At 46.5% G+C, this 24,206-nt stretch overlaps 1 protein-coding gene across 1 annotated transcript in view; it reads right to left on the bottom strand.

The window, feature by feature from the left end:
• The window catches only part of LOC129819095 (lysosome membrane protein 2-like), a 66,316-nt gene that overhangs the window by 32,672 nt on the left and 9,438 nt on the right, over positions 1-24,206 (bottom strand). The window contains exons 2-5 of the mRNA XM_055875655.1: positions 23,376-23,533; positions 2,389-2,536; positions 1,970-2,161; positions 1,676-1,767 (exon numbers count right to left, since the gene is read on the bottom strand). Coding sequence (XP_055731630.1) covers positions 1,676-1,767; positions 1,970-2,161; positions 2,389-2,536; positions 23,376-23,533 — 590 coding nt within the window. The remainder of the gene's footprint in view (positions 1-1,675; positions 1,768-1,969; positions 2,162-2,388; positions 2,537-23,375; positions 23,534-24,206) is intronic.

The following is a 24,206-nucleotide window of genomic DNA, read 5'->3' as shown; positions in this document are numbered from 1 at the left end:
CAAAATGTGTGCTTTATCTAATCAAAGGGGGAAGGAAAAGGTGCTGCATGATACATACTGGCAGGTCTGTTATTACATTAGAAGAAAGCTGACAGGAAGCCTTCATTGAGACCTTTCCAACTGGGCTAAGTACTAGGATGTGTCAAGCACACAGCAGCTCTGTGCTCTGTGTTCTGGGATCTGGCTAGGCTAGGGACCTCTGGGGAGTCTCTCTCTCTGGTGCTGCAGTCTGCATTCCAAATGGCCATAGGGGCTCTGGTCAAAAGTAGTGCACTACATAGGGAACATTGTGCCATTTTGGTCATAACCCTGTCCTCTGTTACTGTCTGGCAGTATGAAGAACTTCTTAGGAAACAGATGGACTGTTCTGTTCCAGTCCTTTACAGTTACCCAATGATGGGTTTCATATCATCAAATAAAGATATAAATCTTGGACAGAATGTCCAGTGTGTGTTCAGGGAAGATGATGTGCATGTACAGTATGTATCGTGGGAGGCAGTTACAACACAGCATCTTTTGGAGTGCTGTACATTTATTTATCTAAAGAATTGACTAATGAGGATCCAGCAGTCAACCTTTTGAGAATGATTTTTGAAGGATGGTCTGTTGATTTACAAATTGCTTTATTGATTCTTTTTAATGCACTGTTTGGCAGGGCACCCGAAAACATGTCATGATCTTCTGTCACTGGTCGTTTAGTCGCTCCAAAGATCAGAGAAAACTTTTGGTGAGGCTGCCTTAAGTCACTATGTTCCTGGCCTTTGGAACAGTCTTACAGAGGATCTGAGAGCTTCAGAAACTGTTGACACTTTTAAGAAAAGTCTTAAGACAGTGCATTCAGAAAGTAATCAAATCGTTTGACTTTTTCCACATTTTGTTACGTTACAGCCTTATTCTAAAATGTATTAAATATATAAAACTCCTCATTAATCTACACACAATACCCCATAATGATAAATGTATTAAAATATAAATACCTTATTTACATAAGTATTCAGACTATTTGCTATGAGATTTGAAATTGAGTTCAGGTGCATCCTGTTTCTGTTGATCATCCTTGAGATGTTTCTACAACTTGATTGGAGTAAATTAAATTAATTGAACATGATTTGGAACAGCACACACCTGTCTATATAGGTTCCCACAGTGCACGTCAGAGCAAAAACCAAGCCCTGAGATTGAAGCAACTGTTGGGTAGAGCTCAGAGACAGGATTGTGTCGAGGCACAGATCTGGGGAAGGGTACCAAAAAATGTTTGCATCATTAAAGGTCCCCAAGAACACAGTGGCCTCCATCATTCTTAAAAGGAAGAAGTTTGGAACCAGCAAGACACTTCCTAGAGCTGGCTGCCCAGCCAAACTGAGCCATCGGGGGAGAACAGCCTTGGTCAGGGAGGTGACCAAGAACCCGATGGTCACTCTGACAGAGCTCCAAAGTTCCTCTGTGGAGATGGGAGAACTTTCCAGAAGGACAACCATCTCTAAAGCACTCCACCAATCAGGCCTTTATAGTAGAGTGGCCAGACAGAGCCTGGACTTGAACCCTGTCTAACAACTCTGGAAAGACCTGAAAATAGCTGTGCAGCGACGCTCTCGATCCAACCTGACAGAGCTTGAGAGTATCTGCAGAGAAGAATGGGATAAATTCCCCAAATATGGCCAAAATGTTTCAGTACCTTTCTCCTTTAAATCTGGCTATCCTGCCATAGTCCATGAAGTCTGCCTCCCCGGTATGGTAAACAAATTCACCATCATTGCTTCCATTTTTCTACAGAGTGGAAAAGAGAAGGAAAATAATTCTAAAAGGCCATTAATATTTATTATAGTAATATTTTATATTCAGGTGAAAGTGGCAACCACCAGCAGACAACAGGTATCAAGGACCATAGACAGTTTATATTGTTCTTTACAGAACTTAAAAAGGGTTGAGTGTGTCAGATGTTGTATTTTGTATTCACTCCCTGACCTACCTTATACATGAGGCCAAAGTACTCGTCGATCTCAGGGTACATGGGGTGTATGCGGGACAGCAGAGGGTCCTTGAAGCCCCACAAAAGCTCGTTGACGGAGTGCGTCATGAACATGCCCACATGCAGGGAGTTCATCCAGATAGACACCATAGAACTCTTCCAGAAGCTATCCTTTACCTTGTTCATCACAGCCTGAGCAGAGAGAGAGAGAGAGAGGGGGGGGGGGGGTAATGGAGAGGGTGGGAGAGATTACTTATTGTCAAACACAATGACCAAAAAAAAAAAGAAATGGATGGTATGCTTAAACTTAGGAGCTGTTAAACCTCTACATACACAACACTAAACATGATGGTTGGCTTTAGAAGAGAAAAATAAGAGCTCATAACAGTGTAAACACACACACACACACTTTTACTCACCACAGCTGGGATGTTGATGGTTGTGATCATGTCTATGTCAGGATCACCCACTGACCTCTCTGGCAGAAACACAAAGGTCTTGGATTGGTAGGCAGCGACCCTGGTCCCATTCTCTAAAAAGGTCACGTTCTCCTTGGGCCTGTACTCCCTGGGACAAAGGAGACATGGGGAAAGTCAATATCTCCCTCCCCTCCTGGAGGATCTGAGCCCTAGGACCATGCCTCAGGACTACCTGGCCTGATGACTCCTTGCTGTCCCCAGTCCACCTGGTCATGATTCTACTCCAGTTTCAACTGTTCTGCCTGCCGCTATGGAACACTCGACCTCTAAATGACCCTGCTGTTCGTTTGAACGTTTGAACATCTTGAAGAAAAATCTGGCCTTTATAGCCATGTACTATCTCCACAGCCAGAAGAGGACTGGCCACCCCTCAAAGCCTAGTACCTCTCTAGGTTTCTTCCTAGGTTCCTGCCTTTCTAGGGAGTTTTTCCCAGCCACTGTGTTTCTACATATACATTGTTTGCTGTTTGGGTTTTTAGTCTGGGTTTCTGTATAGCACTTTGTGACCTCTGCTGAATGTAACAGGGCTTAATAAAAACATTTGATTGATTGAATATCATTGAATATCAGAGATTCAGATAAAGAAACTGTAGGCTTATATAAAACAATTTCTGTATGGAACTTGCTTAGTGCACAGGGGCATTGTTACTGCTGAAACATGAAAAAGTTGGATGCACAGAATCATCTAGAATGTTATTGTATGCTGCATCGTTAAAATGTCCCTTCACTTGAACTAATGAGCCTGAATCATAAAAAAACAGCCCAGACCATTATTCCTCATCCACCAAACTTTACAGTTGGCACTATGCATTGGGACAGGTAGTGTTGTCCTGGCATCCACCAAACCCAGATTTGTCTGTCAAACTGCCAAGCATCGGCTGGAGTGGTGTAAAGCTCACCGCCATTGGACTCTGGAGCAGTGGAAACGCATTCACTGGAGTGAGGAATCATGCTTCACCATCTGGCAGTTTCCAAACTCCTGATTGCGATCAAATGTCAAAGCAACTTGACAAAGCAACCTCCAAACTAATACCAGTAACAATAAAAACATCAAACAAGGTGGGGTATGGTGTGTCAATGACAAACACTGCGGGTCATTAGTTTATATAATGTCAAAGGACACACAAATAGGTCTCCCTAGGAGAGGGGGTGACCTCAAATATTTATTGTTAAAACAAGAGGCTGCCTGGATCTTTAATTTAAAGACCCTTGCTCCCTTTGGTCTCAACGTACAGTACACCATTCCTGTTTTTATTGTGATTTTGCTATTCATTGTAAATGTTTGTAGGCCTATGTAGCCAAATTGTATCTATGATTGTAGGCTATCATTCATGTTTTTTGCATTTATTTTTATATCTAAGAATTAACCAATGATATCAGGCCACACCCTGCCATTATTAGACACCTTTGAGACTATATAAACTAGTCACCCGCAGTGTTTGGCATTATACCCTGATGAAGACAGCTTGTCTGTCGAAACGTTGGATATATGTTATTAAATTGAGCTCCTAGAGTGTGGGTCTCTCTTTTTCTTTTACAAAAACTGACAGACCTTACTTTTTTCAATCTTTTACAAAAACTGACAGACTTTACTTTTTTCAATCTTCACTAACGACATGCCACTGACATGTAAAGCTGGCATGTTTATGTATGCGGATGACTCAACACTTTACACGTCAGCTATTACAGAAACTGAAATGGAACAAATCATTCACTAAACCCTAAACCTCAACTAAATCTTGTAATGAATAATGTGGACATTGAGCAAGTTGAGGTGACTAAGCTGCTTGGAGTAACCCTGGATTGTAAACTGTCATGGTCAAAACATATTGATACAACAGTAGCTAAGACGGGGAGAAGTCTGTCCATAATAAAGTGCTGCTCTGCCTTCTTACTATCAACAAGGCAGGTCTTACAGGCTCTAAATATGTCACACCTGGACTACTGTGGTGTGGTCAGGTGCCACAAAGAGGGAAAATTGCGATTTGCTCAGAACAGGGCAGCACGGCTAACCATTGGATGTACACAGAGAGCTAACATAACTATTATGAATGTCAATCTCTCCTGGTGTAACGGCTCTCGTCGGAATGAGTGGACCAAAGCGCAGCGTGGAAAGTGTTCATGATTTTATTTATCAAAGAAACACTCGAACAAAGTAACAAAACGAAAGCGAACAGTTCCGTCAGGTAAACAGATACTAAACAGAAAATAACTACCCACAAAATACAGGTGGGGAAAAGGCTGCCTAAGTATGATTCCCAATCAGAGACAACGATAGACAGCTGCCTCTGATTGGGAACCACACTTGGCCAAAAACAAAGAAATAGAAAACATAGAATGCCCACCCCAAATCACACCCTGACCTAACCAAATAGAGAAATAAAACGGCTCTCTAGGGTCAGGGTGTGACACATGGCTCAAAGTGGAGGAGAGATTGACTTCATCACTACTTGTATTTTTATGAGAGGTATTGACATGTTAAATGCACTGAGCTGTCTATTTGAACTACTGCCATACACCTCAGACACCCATGCATACCCCACAAGACATGCCACCAGAAGACATGACAGCAGATCAGACTGTGGGAGGCGCACAATACTACATAGAGCCATGACTACATGGAACCCTATTCCACATCAAGTAACTCATGCAAGCAGTAAAATTTGAATTAAAAAACAGATACAAATAAACCTTATGGAACAGCGGGGACTGTGAAGAGACACAAACACATGCACAGACACACACGATTGCATACGCACTACACACACACGTACACATGAATTTTGTGTTGTAGATATGTGGTAGTAGAGTAGTGGCCTGAGGGCAAACACTTAATGTGTTGTGAAATCTGTTGTGAATGTATTGTAATGTTTTTAAAATTGTACTACTGCCTTAATTTTGCTGTACCTCAGGAAGAGTAGCTCAGCTAATGGGGATCCATAATAAATACAAATACAAATCTCACCATCTGTTATCATCGGCAGCTCTAATGTGAGAAACATCTTTGTTCCCAATGCAAAAACATTGTGTTATCCTGAGGCTCGGACACAGGCTGCTTCCTATCGTTTTACGCCAGAACATGGGGGCTGTCGCTGTCGTAGTCCATGTGGGATCTAATGACATTGGGTTGGCTAGCTCAGAACAGCTGAAACAGGATTTTAAATAACTGTTTGGAACTCTGAAAGACCAACAAGCATCTAATTATTTCAGGCCCAGTGCCCAACCATAAATAATCAGCATTATCATCATACTGCATGTAACCAGTTTGTTTTAGCCCACGTACCAGCTCTAGGCATCAGCCCATTTGTACAGTTCTAGACAATATAATAACATGTGGACATTCTGGTAATATCAGAAACTTGGCTAATTAAGACTGTGCCGGGTACTGATGTGTCTTTGACTGTTTATAATGTTTTTAAATCCAATGGAGTTGACAGAGGTGGAGCTGTCTCCATATTTACAAACAACAACTTAATTGTGTCTGTATCTCTCTCTTGATAATTAACAATGCCGAATTTATACGAGTGGGAATTTATCGTCCTCCCTCTGCCTCAACATGTGCTCTTAGCCGATAGTCTGAAATTAACCTGTTAGCTTAGTCCATAGTGAAATAGGCTACTTTTGCTCCCCTAACATTAGTTACTTAAACTTCTTATGGCTGCAAGGGGCAGCACTGAGTAACCTGGAAAGAGGTGGCCATTTCAAACGGCCTCCTACTCAATTCTTGCTCGTACAATATGCATATTATCATTTCTATTGGATAGAAAACACTCTCTAGTTTCTTAAACCGTTTGAATTATTTCTCTAAGTGAACCAGAACTCTTTCTGCAGCCCATTTCCTATCCGGAAGTGGGATTTCCAAATGCGAGGTCTCTTTTCAAGAGCTTGTCTATAAAAGGGCATGTCACTTGGGACCATAGAAACACATCATACGCCTTCCCCTGGGTGTCATGCGGAAGTGAGAGCAGAAAGGACTTGAATATCTCGTTCTGGGATTGAATACAGCCTCTTGGAGTGAGAGGTCCGCCATAATTTTTTTTTCTAAGGCGCGAAGTTGGACCTTGAATTGCCTCCTGGAAAACCGTTGTTATAGGTGAATATAATCTCCGGCTTTGATTTTACTTGATACATGTCACAATATCATCCTAAAGTATGTTTTTTTAATATAGTTTAATTATATTATTGAAATTTATTCGGGACTTTAGACGTGATGCGTTGGAAGAATTTTTTCAAGAAGGAGAGGTTAGCGCTGCACGGCCAGTGTGCTTGCTAATTCAAGAGGGAAATAGTTCGTTCTGGATCCAAACAAAGACCGTTCTGGACAATGGACCCCTTTACAACATTCTGATGGAAGATCAACAAAGATAAGGACCCAATTTGGGATGCTATTTCATATATCTGTCGAGCTGTGCTATCGCTACCGATTACTTGGAATCAATGCTGTTGTGTGTTAGCCATTGCAGTAAGCTAATATAACGATATATTGTGTTTTCGCTGTAAAACACTTAGAAAATCGGAAATATTGTCTGTATTCACAAGATCTTTGTCTTTCATTTTGCTATACACCATATATTTTTCTGAAATGTTTTATGATGAGTAATTAGGTAGTTGACGTTGGTGTCTGTATTTACTCTGGCTACTCCCATGCTATTTCTGACTGTAGCTATGATGGTAGCATCAAATGTAAAACTGATTTATAGCTCAAATATGCAAATTTTTCGAACAAAATATAGATTTATTGTGTAACATGTTATAGGACTGTCATCTGAGGAAGTTGTTTCTAGGTTTGTTTGGTTGGATCTTGGTTAGTTAGGTTGGCTTTGTGCATGCTACCTGTGCTGTGAAAAATGTCTGTCCTCTTTTGTATTTGGTGGTGAACTAACATAAATATACGTGGTGTTTTTGCTGTAAAACATTTTAAAAATCGGACACGTTGGCTGGATTAACAAGATGTTTATCTTTCAAATGCTGTGTTGGACTTGTTAATGTGTGAAAGTTAAATATTTAAAAAAAATAGATTTTGAATTTCGCGCCCTGCAATTGAGCTGGATGTTGTCATAAGTGTACCGACGTCGGGACAGCCCGCCTAACAGGTTAATATCTTCACAGATCTGGGTGTTTATATTTCGCTCTTCTTTTTGCCGACATTTAATCAACGCAGGCAAACTTTTAGCAAGCTATTCATACTAAATCAGTTGTCCCTGCCCCTGCCTTGTGCCATGCCCAACAGGTGCAGCTTCAGGCTCAGCAGCCCTGTCTCCCCATCCCCATACCCCTGAACCAGCCCTACTCCCAACTGAAGGAGGTGAGCAGCATTGTGTTAAATGACATGTCATTTGGCATAATTGCAGGGGGTCCGTGGGAATACATTTTTTTATTATTATGAAAAAAAGTTAAATTATTAAATCCTCTTCAATGATAAGAATTCAAACACTGTAATTATTTGTCCACATGATGATCATTATATGAAACAAAAACAACCAATAGTCTATTGCTGGACAGTTTGAAGCATTTAGTGACAGCCAAAGTTAAAATAATACCTTCAAGTCATATGGCCAAGGTATGGCTCCATGGCTTTGATGCAGACTGAAATATGGTTGTTTACTGACATCTAGTGGTGGTGATATGCAACTGCAGGTAATTTGGGTCAATATTCTGCAGGATTCAGTGCTGTTTAATTTGTTCTGTGGTGCATGCAGTTAATTTAAGTCAACAAAATGGTTGTAACTGAAATTTTGGTTATGATATTATTACAAATGGTATTATAACATAGGATATATTATCATATGCGTCATCTACACTCTACAGAGCCAGGACCCTCTTCAAGTGATATAGTTTTGTCAGGGAGGAGTGTGGAAGTGGATGAAGAGGTGAAAGACAGTGCCGGCAGTACCAATGCAGATGATGTGGATGGAGAAAATGAGAGACTGTGCACAGAAAGAGGCAGACAAAGTGATGATGTTGAAAAACAAGCTGATCAGTGACTTTGCTAGCAAGAAGGCTTGGTGCTGGGCTCTTGGTGAGTAAGGCTGAGCAAGGGCCAGTGATAACTGTTAAATGGTATGGCTATGGATATTGGATCACTATACACATAATGCCCACAGGCTGAGAACAAGACTGAGAACAAGATATGTCTCACGGTAATGGCTGGATTGCCATAAAATGTGTTTTGCACAATCAAGACCCCAGGTGGAAGGAACCTTGATTTGGTGACCACTTGACCTTTCCTCTAGCGCCACTATCAGGCCTTTTCATTTCGATTTCCATTTTGTTTGCATTTTCCATTTCCACTTTTACAGCTGCTTATTATCTATTTGGTATGTATACTTAGTTCAAAAATCTTTGTTTGTTATATCATTCTATAGATGATAATGATAATGTATTTTAATTGAAGAGGTTAATGTATATTTAAGTTATAAGTTATTCATTAATGTTAAGAGAACTTTACCATTACAAAAACATTTAGACTGTAAAAAATGGCCTTTAGCACATTTCTAATTGAGGGTATCAGTCTTGCATCAAATAGTGAATTCCACTGTATGCAGAATGTTGCATGGATGTCTGCACAATGTTATATTTTCACAGCTCACTGTCAGTAAACATCGTACAGTAAATATTGGACAACAAGAGATGTGCAAGCCTGCAAAGGTAGAGTTATTTAAAGCTTTGAATGATTCGATTGGGTTTTGGAGGTGTGTGGATACAGCAATTGCTCAGGGTTGGTGTGGCCTGTGGTGGGGCCCAATGTGATATCTTTTCATAGTGCCCAAAATCCCTGGCGGGGCCCCTGCTCACACGCATGGTTATGGGCTTAAAAAATGAAACACCTGTACCATGTCAGATATAGTGTTGACATTTATTTAATTTGGAGTTTTCATCCAAATATTACACTTTATATACATCACAAAATACAAAAAAATAACTACATTTTTGCTAATGTGTTCAGTGACCATTGTCCCGTTGCCTGCATGAGAGATGAAAAGCTCCCTATAGCTCAGCTTCGCATTATTACAAAGAGAAATTATAGGAATTTAAATTGTGTTCTGGGATTATGTGAATGGGAATTTTGTGTTAGATATCTCTGACTTGGATCAGGCCCTAAATTGGTTTACTTATTTGCTCAACTCAATTTCAGATAAGCATAGACTGGTTAATAAACTAAGGGTAAAGGATAAAGCTAATCCTTGGTTTACATATGAACTATCAGAGAAATTACAGGAGCTTGGACTAAGGCTGACTGATTATATGTCTGACGGGCAGTCCTTCAGACACTTGAGAAATAGATGTCTATCCCTGGTTAGAAAAGCAAAATCAACATACTTCTTGAACTTTCGGATCTGAGAATAGTGTGAATCCAGCTGCCTTCTGGAAGGTAGTCAAATATCTTAAACAAAACTCCACCCCCTTATTACCGCAGCAGGTTATGACAGCCTCTGGTTCCATAACAGATAAGATGGGCATTTGTGGTGCTTTTAATAACCACTTTTCGTCAGCGGGCCACCTATTTTGTGAAATAGCTTCTGAAAACTCTGATTCGAGTAGAGGGAGTCCTTTGCTCACATCGAGCCAGTTTGCAAAGAACGATACATTCCCAGATCCACATTCCTCATTTTCTTTTCAACCATTTGATGTCTATGATGTACTAAGTGCCTTATTGAAGATCAATGTAATAACAATTCACTGGGGCTGACTCACTTGATCCCTTTTTGCTGCTGCGGTTTGACCCACTTATTGCAGACTCATTAACCTATATTTTTTACTTGACTATTTTTTTCTAGGGCTATCCTTAAGATCTGGACAATTGCACAAGTCCTCCCCCTACATAAAGGCAAGAGCCTTCTGACTTGGACAATTAACGTCCAATTTTCAAGCTATCTTGCCTTGCCAAACTTTTAGAGACCCTGGCCAACTCTCTGCTAAGAATTTTTTTTACTTCTCGTTCTGGTTTGAGACACGAACATAACACTGTTTCAGTGGCTATACTTGTCTTAGATGATGTGCTACAGTTGAAGTCAGAAGTTTACATACACTTAGGTCTGAGTCATTAAAAGTCATTTTTCAACTACTCCACACATTTCTTGTTAATAAACTATAGTTTTGGCAAGTTGGTTAGGGCATCTATATTGCAGCAACATCTCAAGACATCAGTCAGGAAGTTAAAGCTTTGTTGCAAATGGGTCTTCCAAATGGACAATGATCCCAAGCATACTTCCAAAGTTGTGGCAAAATGGCTTAAGGACAACAAAGTCAAGGTATTGGAGTTGTAACGCTCGTCTGATGAAGAAGGAGTGGACCAAAGTGCAGCGTGGTACATGTTCATAATATTTTAATAAATCAGAACACATGAACAAATATAACAAAGAGACAAACAAACAGTTCTGTAAGGTAACTAAACTAAACAGAAAACAACTACCCACAAAGCTAGGTTGGAAAAAGGCTACCTAAGTATGATTCTCAATCAGAGACAATGACAGACAGCTGCCTCTGATTGAGAACCACACCCGGCCAAACACAAAGAAATAGGAAACATAGAAATAAAGAAACTAGAATGCCCACCCTAGTCACACCCTGGCCTAACCAAAATAGAGAATAAAAGACTCTCTATGGCCAGGGCGTGACAGGAGTGGCCATCACAAAGCCCTGACCTCAATCCTATAGAACATTTGTGGGCAGAACTGAAAAAGCGCGTGCGAGCAAGGGGGCCTACAAACCTGACTCAGTTACACCAGCTCTGTCAGGAGGAATGGGCCACAATTTGCCCAACTTATTGTGGGAAGCTTGCGGATGTCACGTTCCTGACCTATTTCTGTTAGTTTGTTATATGTGTTAGTTGGTCAGGACGTGAGGTTGGGTGGGCATTCTATGTTTTCTGTTTCTATGTTGGTTTATGGGTTGCCTGGTATGGCTCTTAATTAGAGGCAGGTGTTTGGCGTTCCTCTAATTAAGAGTCATATTTAGGTAGGTGTTTTCACAGTGTTCGTTGTGGGTGATTGTCTCCTGTGTTTGTGTATGTCGTTACGCCACACGGGACTGGTTTCGGTTTGTTTGTTCAGTGTCATTTATGTGTAGGCTTTTTTCCCTGTCCGTGCATTCTCGTGTGTTATGTGAGTCCGTCGTTCAGATCTGTCTACACCGTTTATTTGTTTTGTTAGTGTATTAGTCGAGTTCGTGTTTTTTCGTTAATAAATCATGTCTACAAACTCCGCTGCATTTTGGTTCGATCCCTGCTCCTCCTCTTCTGATGAAGAGGAGGAGGAAAACCGTTACAGCGGAAGGCTACCCAAAACATTTGGCCCAAGTTAAACAATTTAAAGGCAATGCTACCAAATACTAATTGAGTATAAGTAAACTTCTGACCCACTGGGAATGTGATGAAAGAAATGCAAGCTGAAATAAATCTGTCACGTTCCTGACCTATTTCTGTTAGTTTGTTATATGTGTTAGTTGGTCAGGACGTGAGTTTGGCTGGGCATTCTATGTTTTCTGTTTCTATGTTGGTTTTTGGGTTGCCTGGTATGGCTCTTAATTAGAGGCAGGTGTTTGGCGTTCCTCTAATTAAGAGTCATATTTAGGTAGGCGTTGTCACAGTGTTCGTTGTGGGTGATTGTCTTCCGTGTCTGTGTCTGTACACCACGCGGGACTGTTTACGGTTTGTTCGGTTTGTGTAGTCTATGTTTCCTATTCGTGCGTTCTTCTTGTTTTATGTAAGTTCGTCGTCTAGGTCTGTCTACACCGTTTTGTTGTTTTGTTAGTTTAGTCAAGTTAGTGTTTTCGTTAATAAAATATGTCATTTCACTACGCTGCGCCTTGGTTCCCTCAATACTCCTCCTCTTCAGATGAAGAGGAGGAGGACTGCCGTTACAGAATCACCCACCAAAAATCCAGAACCAAGCAGCGTAATTTTGAGCAACGGGCAAGTATACAGGACTTGTGGAGTTGGGAGCAAATATTTAACGGAGAAGGACCATGGGCTAAAGTGAATCACCTTCCATGGGAACGGCTGGAGGCAGCTCGGAGAGTGGAGGAAAAGAGAGAGAGGAACCGGAGTTATGAGGGGACGCGTCTTGCACGGAAGCCCAAAAAGCCTGTGAGTAACACCCAAAAATTTCTTGGGGGGGGGGGGGCTAAGAGGTAGTGGGCCAAGGGCAGGTAGGAGACCTGCGCCCACTTCCCAGGCTTACCGTGGAGAGCGGGAGTACGGGCAGGCGCCGTGTTACGCAGTAGAGCGCACGGTGTCTCCTGTACGAGTGCATAGCCCAGTGCGGGTTATTCCACCTCCCCGCACTGGTAGGGCTAGATTGGGCATTGAGCCAGGTGTCATGAGGCCGGCTCAACGCATCTGGTCTTCAGTGCGTCTCCTCGGGCCGGCATACATGGCACCTGCCTTACGCATGGTTTCCCCGGTTCGCCTACATAGGCCGGTGCGGGTTATTCCACCTCCCCGCACTGGTTGGGCGACCGGGAGCATTCAACCAGGTAAGGTTGGGCAGGCTCAATGCTCAAGAGAGCCAGTACGCCTGCACGGTCCGGTATTTCCGGCGCCACCTCCCCGCCCCAGCCTAGTACCTACAGTGCCTACACTACGCACTAGGCTACCAGTGCGTCTCCTGAGCCCTGTTCCTCCTCCACGCACTCTCCCTGTAGTGCGTGTATCCAGTTCGGTGCCTCCAGTTCCGGCACCACGCACTAAGCCTCCTGTGCGTCTCCAGAGCCCTGTACACACTGTTTCTTCTCCCCCTACTAATCCTGATGTGCTTGCCCTCAGCCCGGTGCCACCAGTGCCGGTACCACGCACCAGGTATAGAGTGGGCTTTGAGAGTCCAGTGTGCCCTGTCCCTGCTCCCCGCACTAGCATGAAGGTGCGTGTCCTTAGCCCGGTGCCTCCAGTTCCGGCACCACGCACCAGGTCTACAGTGCGCCTTATCCGGCCAGAGCCATCCGTCTCCCTAGCGCCATCTGAGCCATCCGTCTCCCCAGCGCCATCTGAGCCATCCGTCTCCCCAGCGCCATCTGAGCCATCCGTCTCCCCAGCGCCATCTGAGCCATCCGTCTGCAATGAGCCTGCAAAGCCGCCCGTCTGCCATGAGCCTGCAAAGCCGCCCGTCTGCCATGAGCCTACAGAGCCGTCCGCCAGACAGGAGCCGCTAGAGCCGTCCGCCAGACAGGAGCCGCTAGAGCCGTCCGCCAGACAGGAGCCGCTAGAGCCGCCCGCCAGACAGGAGCCGCTAGAGCCGTCCGTCAGACAGGATCTGCCAGAGCCGCCAACCAGACAGGATCTGCCAGAGCCGCCAACCAGACAGGATCTGCCAGAGCCGCCAACCAGACAGGATCTGCCAGAGCCGCCAACCAGACAGGATCTGCCAGAGCCGCCAACCAGACAGGATCTGCCAGAGCCGCCAACCAGACAGGATCTGCCAGAGCCGCCAACCAGACAGGATCTGCCAGAGCCGCCAGAGAGCCATGAGCGTCCAGAGCCGTCAGCCTGCCATGAGCGTCGAGAGCCGTCAGCCTGCCATGAGCGTCGAGAGCCGTCAGCCTGCCATGAGCGTCGAGAGCCGTCAGCCTGCCATGAGCGTCGAGAGCCGTCAGCCTGCCATGAGCGTCGAGAGCCGTCAGCCTGCCATGAGCGTCGAGAGCCGTCAGCCTGCCATGAGCGTCGAGAGCCGTCAGCGAGCCATGAGCGTCGAGAGCCGTCAGCGAGCCATGAGCGTCGAGAGCCGTCAGCGAGCCATGAGCGTCCAGAGCCTTCAGCCAGCCATGAGCGTCGAGAGCCGTCAGCCAGCCATGAGCGTCGAGAGCCGTCAGCCTGCTATGAGCGTCCAGATTCGTCAGTCAGCCATGAGCTGCCCTTCAGCCAGAAACGGCTATATACCCAGAACTGCCCTTCAGTCCAGAGCTGTCTCTCTGTCCGGAGCTGCCCTTCAGTCCGGAGTTGCCCCTCTATCCTGATCTCCCTCTCTATCCTGAGCTACCTCTATATTCTTATCTATCCCTCTGTCTTGTGCTATCCCTCTGTCTTGATCTATCTCTCTGTCCCGGTGTTGTCCCTGTCAGTGATGTTACCAAGAGGATTTTGTGGGGGTTGAATGAGGGTGGACATTTTTAGGGGGAGATGGAGGCTAGGATGGATTATGGTGGGGTGGGGACCTCGCCCGGAGCCTGAGCCACCACCGTGGTCAGATGCCCACCCAGACCCTCCCCTAGACTTTGTGCTGGTGCGCCCGGAGTTCGCACCTTATGGGGGGGGTTATGTCACGTTCCTGACCTATTTCTGTTAGTTTGTTATATGTGTTAGTTGGTCAGGACGTGAGGTTGGGTGGGCATTCTATGTTTTCTGTTTCTATGTTGGTTTATGGGTTGCCTGGTATGGCTCTTAATTAGAGGCAGGTGTTTGGCGTTCCTCTAATTAAGAGTCATATTTAGGTAGGTGTTTTCACAGTGTTCGTTGTGGGTGATTGTCTCCTGTGTTTGTGTATGTCGTTACGCCACACGGGACTGGTTTCGGTTTGTTTGTTCAGTGTCATTTATGTGTAGGCTTTTTTCCCTGTCCGTGCATTCTCGTGTGTTATGTGAGTCCGTCGTTCAGATCTGTCTACACCGTTTATTTGTTTTGTTAGTGTATTAGTCGAGTTCGTGTTTTTTCGTTAATAAATCATGTCTACAAACTCCGCTGCATTTTGGTTCGATCCCTGCTCCTCCTCTTCTGATGAAGAGGAGGAGGAAAACCGTTACAGCGGAAGGCTACCCAAAACATTTGGCCCAAGTTAAACAATTTAAAGGCAATGCTACCAAATACTAATTGAGTATAAGTAAACTTCTGACCCACTGGGAATGTGATGAAAGAAATGCAAGCTGAAATAAATCTGTCACGTTCCTGACCTATTTCTGTTAGTTTGTTATATGTGTTAGTTGGTCAGGACGTGAGTTTGGCTGGGCATTCTATGTTTTCTGTTTCTATGTTGGTTTTTGGGTTGCCTGGTATGGCTCTTAATTAGAGGCAGGTGTTTGGCGTTCCTCTAATTAAGAGTCATATTTAGGTAGGCGTTGTCACAGTGTTCGTTGTGGGTGATTGTCTTCCGTGTCTGTGTCTGTACACCACGCGGGACTGTTTACGGTTTGTTCGGTTTGTGTAGTCTATGTTTCCTATTCGTGCGTTCTTCTTGTTTTATGTAAGTTCGTCGTCTAGGTCTGTCTACACCGTTTTGTTGTTTTGTTAGTTTAGTCAAGTTAGTGTTTTCGTTAATAAAATATGTCATTTCACTACGCTGCGCCTTGGTTCCCTCAATACTCCTCCTCTTCAGATGAAGAGGAGGAGGACTGCCGTTACAGAATCACCCACCAAAAATCCAGAACCAAGCAGCGTAATTTTGAGCAACGGGCAAGTATACAGGACTTGTGGAGTTGGGAGCAAATATTTAACGGAGAAGGACCATGGGCTAAAGTGAATCACCTTCCATGGGAACGGCTGGAGGCAGCTCGGAGAGTGGAGGAAAAGAGAGAGAGGAACCGGAGTTATGAGGGGACGCGTCTTGCACGGAAGCCCAAAAAGCCTGTGAGTAACACCCAAAAATTTCTTGGGGGGGGGGGGGCTAAGAGGTAGTGGGCCAAGGGCAGGTAGGAGACCTGCGCCCACTTCCCAGGCTTACCGTGGAGAGCGGGAGTACGGGCAGGCGCCGTGTTACGCAGTAGAGCGCACGGTGTCTCCTGTACGAGTGCATAGCCCAGTGCGGGTTATTCCACCTCCCCGCACTGGTAGGGCTAGATTGGGCATTGAGCCAGGTGTCATGAGGCCGGCTCAACGCATCTGGTCTTCAGTGCGTCTCCTCGGGCCGGCATACATGGCACCTGCCTTACGCATGGTTTCCCCGGTTCGCCTACATAGGCCGGTGCGGGTTATTCCACCTCCCCGCACTGGTTGGGCGACCGGGAGCATTCAACCAGGTAAGGTTGGGCAGGCTCAATGCTCAAGAGAGCCAGTACGCCTGCACGGTCCGGTATTTCCGGCGCCACCTCCCCGCCCCAGCCTAGTACCTACAGTGCCTACACTACGCACTAGGCTACCAGTGCGTCTCCTGAGCCCTGTTCCTCCTCCACGCACTCTCCCTGTAGTGCGTGTATCCAGTTCGGTGCCTCCAGTTCCGGCACCACGCACTAAGCCTCCTGTGCGTCTCCAGAGCCCTGTACACACTGTTTCTTCTCCCCCTACTAATCCTGATGTGCTTGCCCTCAGCCCGGTGCCACCAGTGCCGGTACCACGCACCAGGTATAGAGTGGGCTTTGAGAGTCCAGTGTGCCCTGTCCCTGCTCCCCGCACTAGCATGAAGGTGCGTGTCCTTAGCCCGGTGCCTCCAGTTCCGGCACCACGCACCAGGTCTACAGTGCGCCTTATCCGGCCAGAGCCATCCGTCTCCCTAGCGCCATCTGAGCCATCCGTCTCCCCAGCGCCATCTGAGCCATCCGTCTCCCCAGCGCCATCTGAGCCATCCGTCTCCCCAGCGCCATCTGAGCCATCCGTCTGCAATGAGCCTGCAAAGCCGCCCGTCTGCCATGAGCCTGCAAAGCCGCCCGTCTGCCATGAGCCTACAGAGCCGTCCGCCAGACAGGAGCCGCTAGAGCCGTCCGCCAGACAGGAGCCGCTAGAGCCGTCCGCCAGACAGGAGCCGCTAGAGCCGCCCGCCAGACAGGAGCCGCTAGAGCCGTCCGTCAGACAGGATCTGCCAGAGCCGCCAACCAGACAGGATCTGCCAGAGCCGCCAACCAGACAGGATCTGCCAGAGCCGCCAACCAGACAGGATCTGCCAGAGCCGCCAACCAGACAGGATCTGCCAGAGCCGCCAACCAGACAGGATCTGCCAGAGCCGCCAACCAGACAGGATCTGCCAGAGCCGCCAACCAGACAGGATCTGCCAGAGCCGCCAGAGAGCCATGAGCGTCCAGAGCCGTCAGCCTGCCATGAGCGTCGAGAGCCGTCAGCCTGCCATGAGCGTCGAGAGCCGTCAGCCTGCCATGAGCGTCGAGAGCCGTCAGCCTGCCATGAGCGTCGAGAGCCGTCAGCCTGCCATGAGCGTCGAGAGCCGTCAGCCTGCCATGAGCGTCGAGAGCCGTCAGCCTGCCATGAGCGTCGAGAGCCGTCAGCGAGCCATGAGCGTCGAGAGCCGTCAGCGAGCCATGAGCGTCGAGAGCCGTCAGCGAGCCATGAGCGTCCAGAGCCTTCAGCCAGCCATGAGCGTCGAGAGCCGTCAGCCAGCCATGAGCGTCGAGAGCCGTCAGCCTGCTATGAGCGTCCAGATTCGTCAGTCAGCCATGAGCTGCCCTTCAGCCAGAAACGGCTATATACCCAGAACTGCCCTTCAGTCCAGAGCTGTCTCTCTGTCCGGAGCTGCCCTTCAGTCCGGAGTTGCCCCTCTATCCTGATCTCCCTCTCTATCCTGAGCTACCTCTATATTCTTATCTATCCCTCTGTCTTGTGCTATCCCTCTGTCTTGATCTATCTCTCTGTCCCGGTGTTGTCCCTGTCAGTGATGTTACCAAGAGGATTTTGTGGGGGTTGAATGAGGGTGGACATTTTTAGGGGGAGATGGAGGCTAGGATGGATTATGGTGGGGTGGGGACCTCGCCCGGAGCCTGAGCCACCACCGTGGTCAGATGCCCACCCAGACCCTCCCCTAGACTTTGTGCTGGTGCGCCCGGAGTTCGCACCTTATGGGGGGGGTTATGTCACGTTCCTGACCTATTTCTGTTAGTTTGTTATATGTGTTAGTTGGTCAGGACGTGAGGTTGGGTGGGCATTCTATGTTTTCTGTTTCTATGTTGGTTTATGGGTTGCCTGGTATGGCTCTTAATTAGAGGCAGGTGTTTGGCGTTCCTCTAATTAAGAGTCATATTTAGGTAGGTGTTTTCACAGTGTTCGTTGTGGGTGATTGTCTCCTGTGTTTGTGTATGTCGTTACGCCACACGGGACTGGTTTCGGTTTGTTTGTTCAGTGTCATTTATGTGTAGGCTTTTTTCCCTGTCCGTGCATTCTCGTGTGTTATGTGAGTCCGTCGTTCAGATCTGTCTACACCGTTTATTTGTTTTGTTAGTGTATTAGTCGAGTTCGTGTTTTTTCGTTAATAAATCATGTCTACAAACTCCGCTGCATTTTGGTTCGATCCCTGCTCCTCCTCTTCTGATGAAGAGGAGGAGGAAAACCGTTACAGCGGAAGGCTACCCAAAACATTTGGCCCAAGTTAAACAATTTAAAGGCAATGCTACCAAATACTAATTGAGTATAAGTAAACTTCTGACCCACTGGGAATGTGATGAAAGAAATGCAAGCTGAAATAAATCTGTCACGTTCCTGACCTATTTCTGTTAGTTTGTTATATGTGTTAGTTGGTCAGGACGTGAGTTTGGCTGGGCATTCTATGTTTTCTGTTTCTATGTTGGTTTTTGGGTTGCCTGGTATGGCTCTTAATTAGAGGCAGGTGTTTGGCGTTCCTCTAATTAAGAGTCATATTTAGGTAGGCGTTGTCACAGTGTTCGTTGTGGGTGATTGTCTTCCGTGTCTGTGTCTGTACACCACGCGGGACTGTTTACGGTTTGTTCGGTTTGTGTAGTCTATGTTTCCTATTCGTGCGTTCTTCTTGTTTTATGTAAGTTCGTCGTCTAGGTCTGTCTACACCGTTTTGTTGTTTTGTTAGTTTAGTCAAGTTAGTGTTTTCGTTAATAAAATATGTCATTTCACTACGCTGCGCCTTGGTTCCCTCAATACTCCTCCTCTTCAGATGAAGAGGAGGAGGACTGCCGTTACAGAATCACCCACCAAAAATCCAGAACCAAGCAGCGTAATTTTGAGCAACGGGCAAGTATACAGGACTTGTGGAGTTGGGAGCAAATATTTAACGGAGAAGGACCATGGGCTAAAGTGAATCACCTTCCATGGGAACGGCTGGAGGCAGCTCGGAGAGTGGAGGAAAAGAGAGAGAGGAACCGGAGTTATGAGGGGACGCGTCTTGCACGGAAGCCCAAAAAGCCTGTGAGTAACACCCAAAAATTTCTTGGGGGGGGGGGGGGGGGGCTAAGAGGTAGTGGGCCAAGGGCAGGTAGGAGACCTGCGCCCACTTCCCAGGCTTACCGTGGAGAGCGGGGGTACGGGCAGGCGCCGTGTTACGCAGTAGAGCGCACGGTGTCTCCTGTACGAGTGCATAGCCCAGTGCGGGTTATTCCACCTCCCCGCACTGGTAGGGCTAGATTGGGCATTGAGCCAGGTGTCATGAGGCCGGCTCAACGCATCTGGTCTTCAGTGCGTCTCCTCGGGCCGGCATACATGGCACCTGCCTTACGCATGGTTTCCCCGGTTCGCCTACATAGGCCGGTGCGGGTTATTCCACCTCCCCGCACTGGTTGGAGGACCGGGAGCATTCAACCAGGTAAGGTTGGGCAGGCTCAATGCTCAAGAGAGCCAGTACGCCTGCACGGTCCGGTATTTCGGCGCCACCTCCCCGCCCCAGCCTAGTACCTACAGTGCCTACACTACGCACTAGGCTACCAGTGCGTCTCCTGAGCCCTGTACACACTGTTTCTTCTCCCCCTACTAATCCTGATGTGCTTGCCCTCAGCCCGGTGCCACCAGTGCCGGTACCACGCACCAGGTATAGAGTGGGCTTTGAGAGTCCAGTGTGCCCTGTCCCTGCTCCCCGCACTAGCATGAAGGTGCGTGTCCTTAGCCCGGTGCCTCCAGTTCCGGCACCACGCACCAGGTCTACAGTGCGCCTTATCCGGCCAGAGCCATCCGTCTCCCTAGCGCCATCTGAGCCATCCGTCTCCCCAGCGCCATCTGAGCCATCCGTCTCCCCAGCGCCATCTGAGCCATCCGTCTCCCCAGCGCCATCTGAGCCATCCGTCTGCAATGAGCCTGCAAAGCCGCCCGTCTGCCATGAGCCTGCAAAGCCGCCCGTCTGCCATGAGCCTACAGAGCCGTCCGCCAGACAGGAGCCGCTAGAGCCGTCCGCCAGACAGGAGCCGCTAGAGCCGTCCGCCAGACAGGAGCCGCTAGAGCCGCCCGCCAGACAGGAGCCGCTAGAGCCGTCCGTCAGACAGGATCTGCCAGAGCCGCCAACCAGACAGGATCTGCCAGAGCCGCCAACCAGACAGGATCTGCCAGAGCCGCCAACCAGACAGGATCTGCCAGAGCCGCCAACCAGACAGGATCTGCCAGAGCCGCCAACCAGACAGGATCTGCCAGAGCCGCCAACCAGACAGGATCTGCCAGAGCCGCCAGAGAGCCATGAGCGTCCAGAGCCGTCAGCCTGCCATGAGCGTCGAGAGCCGTCAGCCTGCCATGAGCGTCGAGAGCCGTCAGCCTGCCATGAGCGTCGAGAGCCGTCAGCCTGCCATGAGCGTCGAGAGCCGTCAGCCTGCCATGAGCGTCGAGAGCCGTCAGCCTGCCATGAGCGTCGAGAGCCGTCAGCGAGCCATGAGCGTCGAGAGCCGTCAGCGAGCCATGAGCGTCGAGAGCCGTCAGCGAGCCATGAGCGTCCAGAGCCTTCAGCCAGCCATGAGCGTCGAGAGCCGTCAGCCAGCCATGAGAGTCGAGAGCCGTCAGCCTGCTATGAGCGTCCAGATTCGTCAGTCAGCCATGAGCTGCCCTTCAGCCAGAAACGGCTATATACCCAGAACTGCCCTTCAGTCCAGAGCTGTCTCTCTGTCCGGAGCTGCCCTTCAGTCCGGAGTTGCCCCTCTATCCTGATCTCCCTCTCTATCCTGAGCTACCTCTATATTCTTATCTATCCCTCTGTCTTGTGCTATCCCTCTGTCTTGATCTATCTCTCTGTCCCGGTGTTGTCCCTGTCAGTGATGTTACCAAGAGGATTTTGTGGGGGTTGAATGAGGGTGGACATTTTTAGGGGGAGATGGAGGCTAGGATGGATTATGGTGGGGTGGGGACCTCGCCCGGAGCCTGAGCCACCACCGTGGTCAGATGCCCACCCAGACCCTCCCCTAGACTTTGTGCTGGTGCGCCCGGAGTTCGCACCTTATGGGGGGGGTTATGTCACGTTCCTGACCTATTTCTGTTAGTTTGTTATATGTGTTAGTTGGTCAGGACGTGAGTTTGGGTGGGCATTCTATGTTTTCTGTTTCTATGTTGGTTTTTGGGTTGCCTGGTATGGCTCTTAATTAGAGGCAGGTGTTTGGCGTTCCTCTAATTAAGAGTCATATTTAGGTAGGCGTTGTCACAGTGTTCGTTGTGGGTGATTGTCTTCCGTGTCTGTGTCTGTACACCACGCGGGACTGTTTACGGTTTGTTCGGTTTGTGTAGTCTATGTTTCCTATTCTTGCGTTCTTCTTGTTTTATGTAAGTTCGTCGTCTAGGTCTGTCTACACCGTTTTGTTGTTTTGTTAGTTTAGTCAAGTTAGTGTTTTCGTTAATAAAATATGTCATTTCACTACGCTGCGCCTTGGTTCCCTCAATACTCCTCCTCTTCAGATGAAGAGGAGGAGGACTGCCGTTACAAAATCATTCTCTCTACTATTATTCTGACATTTCACATTCCTAAAATATAGTGGTTAAAATATAATATAACATAAGAATGTGAAATGTCAGAATAATAGTAGAGAGAATGATTTATTTCAGCTTTTATTTCTTTCATCACATTCCCTGTTCAAAGGTTGTCTGATATAGGCCTATATTGGTTCAAAAACTACAGTATCTAGCTTACTGACGGTATCCAATCTAGTTCCTCAATATTACGAAAGGTGTGCTGCATGGGTCGATTTTGGGCCCTGTTCTCTTCAGTATGTATATAAATAATATTGGTCTATCTGTTAAAACTTCTAACATTCATCTCCACACGGATGATTCAGTTACAGTATTTACTCCTGTGCCCCCTCAGTACAGCAGGCCATTTATGACCTTCAGCATGGTTTTAACTCAATTCAAAAATTGCTTACTGATCTTATTAAACTAGTGCTAAATGCTTATTAAAGCATGTTTATGTTGTTCTCTCGGTCTTGTAATATTGACCCTGTGAACCTACATATTTGCACACAAATTAAGCAAGTTCCCCAATATAAGTACTTGGCAATAAGCTCTCTTTTAAAACACACATTGAAAAACAAAAAGGCTGAGAATTAAGATTGCTTAGATAGAGTCAAGGATATGTTTTGTATAATTCTACAAAGTCCTAGTAAAAACGTAGGCCTATAGCCTATTTTCGTTTCCCTTACAATAAAAACATGACTGTAATTAATTTTATCAACTTTATTTGTAGATTCGATTAGTTTTAGACTTATAGTAATTATTAATAAAGTCCAGTTACAGCTTCTTTTGAAAAGTAGAAACGAAAAGATGATAATAATAATATAATCAGCCAGGTGCAGGTGAAATTGTTTGCTGTATTCCTAAACAAATGCACCAGTGTATGAACAAGTTGCCAATGGTCACATTTCTGCTTTCACGAGTCTCAAAACCACAGTCTCACACTCAGACTCAGACTCACCGCTGGCCTGGTTGATTTTTCCCCCAGAAATGCAAAGCAACTGAGCAAGTACTTGGTTTCGACATCGGCGGACCAAAACTTAACTGAAGTCACGTGCACCATTATCAGTTTCTATCTGGTTTCTGGCGCCCTATCATCCATTGACTACAGAAGAGCATATTTCAGTTTTTTGTTTATTATGTTACTAGTTTTTGCTAATAGCAGCCAAATAAATGTTGCCGTGCGAATGGTCATGTGCTGAATGCATGGACAGCACGGATATGAGCAGTGTTAAACACAAACATTTAGGAAAAGTCAGGGAAGGAGCAGGACATAGCCTTTTTGGTGGGCAGATACGTTCCCCTTAAAAAAACGTCTCTAGTTTGGGCAAACTTGAAACTTATAAAGGCTTCATAATGGCTTCATAAAGGCTTTATGAACACCACATCAATTCATCACAAACCCTACCTGTATGTGTAAGGGCCAACCTGAGAGACGAAAGGCTTGGCTCCAGCCAGGAACTCGTCTGGGTTGGTGACGTTAAAAAAGAAGTACTGCATGAAGATGGGAGGAGGAGGGTTCTTCCATGTCTCAAACACACGGCTGCCCTCTGTCAGAGTTATCTCCTGAAAGATACAAACATAGAACCAATCAATCAAATGTATTTTATAAAGCCCATTTTACATCAGTTGTCAATTTGAATATGAAGAATGCTGAATTATGGGGTCTGTTTTGTGCACATCAACTTCTGTGTTGCCTGCTCTTTGGTGTTTAGGCCGGTGAGAACATGGTGCAGTTGAAGTCGGAAGTTTACATACACTTAGGTTGGAGTCATTAAAACTCGTTTTTCAACCGCTCCACAAATTTCTTAATAGGGGGCGCTGTTTTCACTTTGGGAAAAAATCGTGCCCAAATTAAACGGCCTTGTACTCTGTTCTTGATCATACAATATGCATATTATTATGAGTATTGGATAGAAAACACTCTGACGTTTCTAAAACTGTTTGAATTATATCTGTGAGTAAAACAGAACTCATTTGGCAGCAAACTTCCAAACAGGAAGTGAAAATTTTGAAAATGGGGCTCTGTGTCAGGGCCTGCCTATTCAACTGGCTTATATTTATGGATCTGTATGCACTTCATACGCCTTCCACTAGATGTCAACAGCCAGTAGAATGTTGAATGGGGTGTCTAGCTTGATGTGAGACCGAATGAGAGCTTTTGGAGTGACAGGTCCGCTCTTTTGTCAGTATTCAACTGCGCACCAGGGAACCTCACATTGTCTTCTGAAAAGTGTTA

Source organism: Salvelinus fontinalis, chromosome 21 (assembly GCF_029448725.1).
Source record: "Salvelinus fontinalis isolate EN_2023a chromosome 21, ASM2944872v1, whole genome shotgun sequence".
In the NCBI taxonomy this organism is placed as follows: Eukaryota; Metazoa; Chordata; class Actinopteri; order Salmoniformes; family Salmonidae; genus Salvelinus; species Salvelinus fontinalis.
Note: the sequence above shows the minus strand (reverse complement) of the source record. Positions and strands in the feature narration are given on the sequence as shown.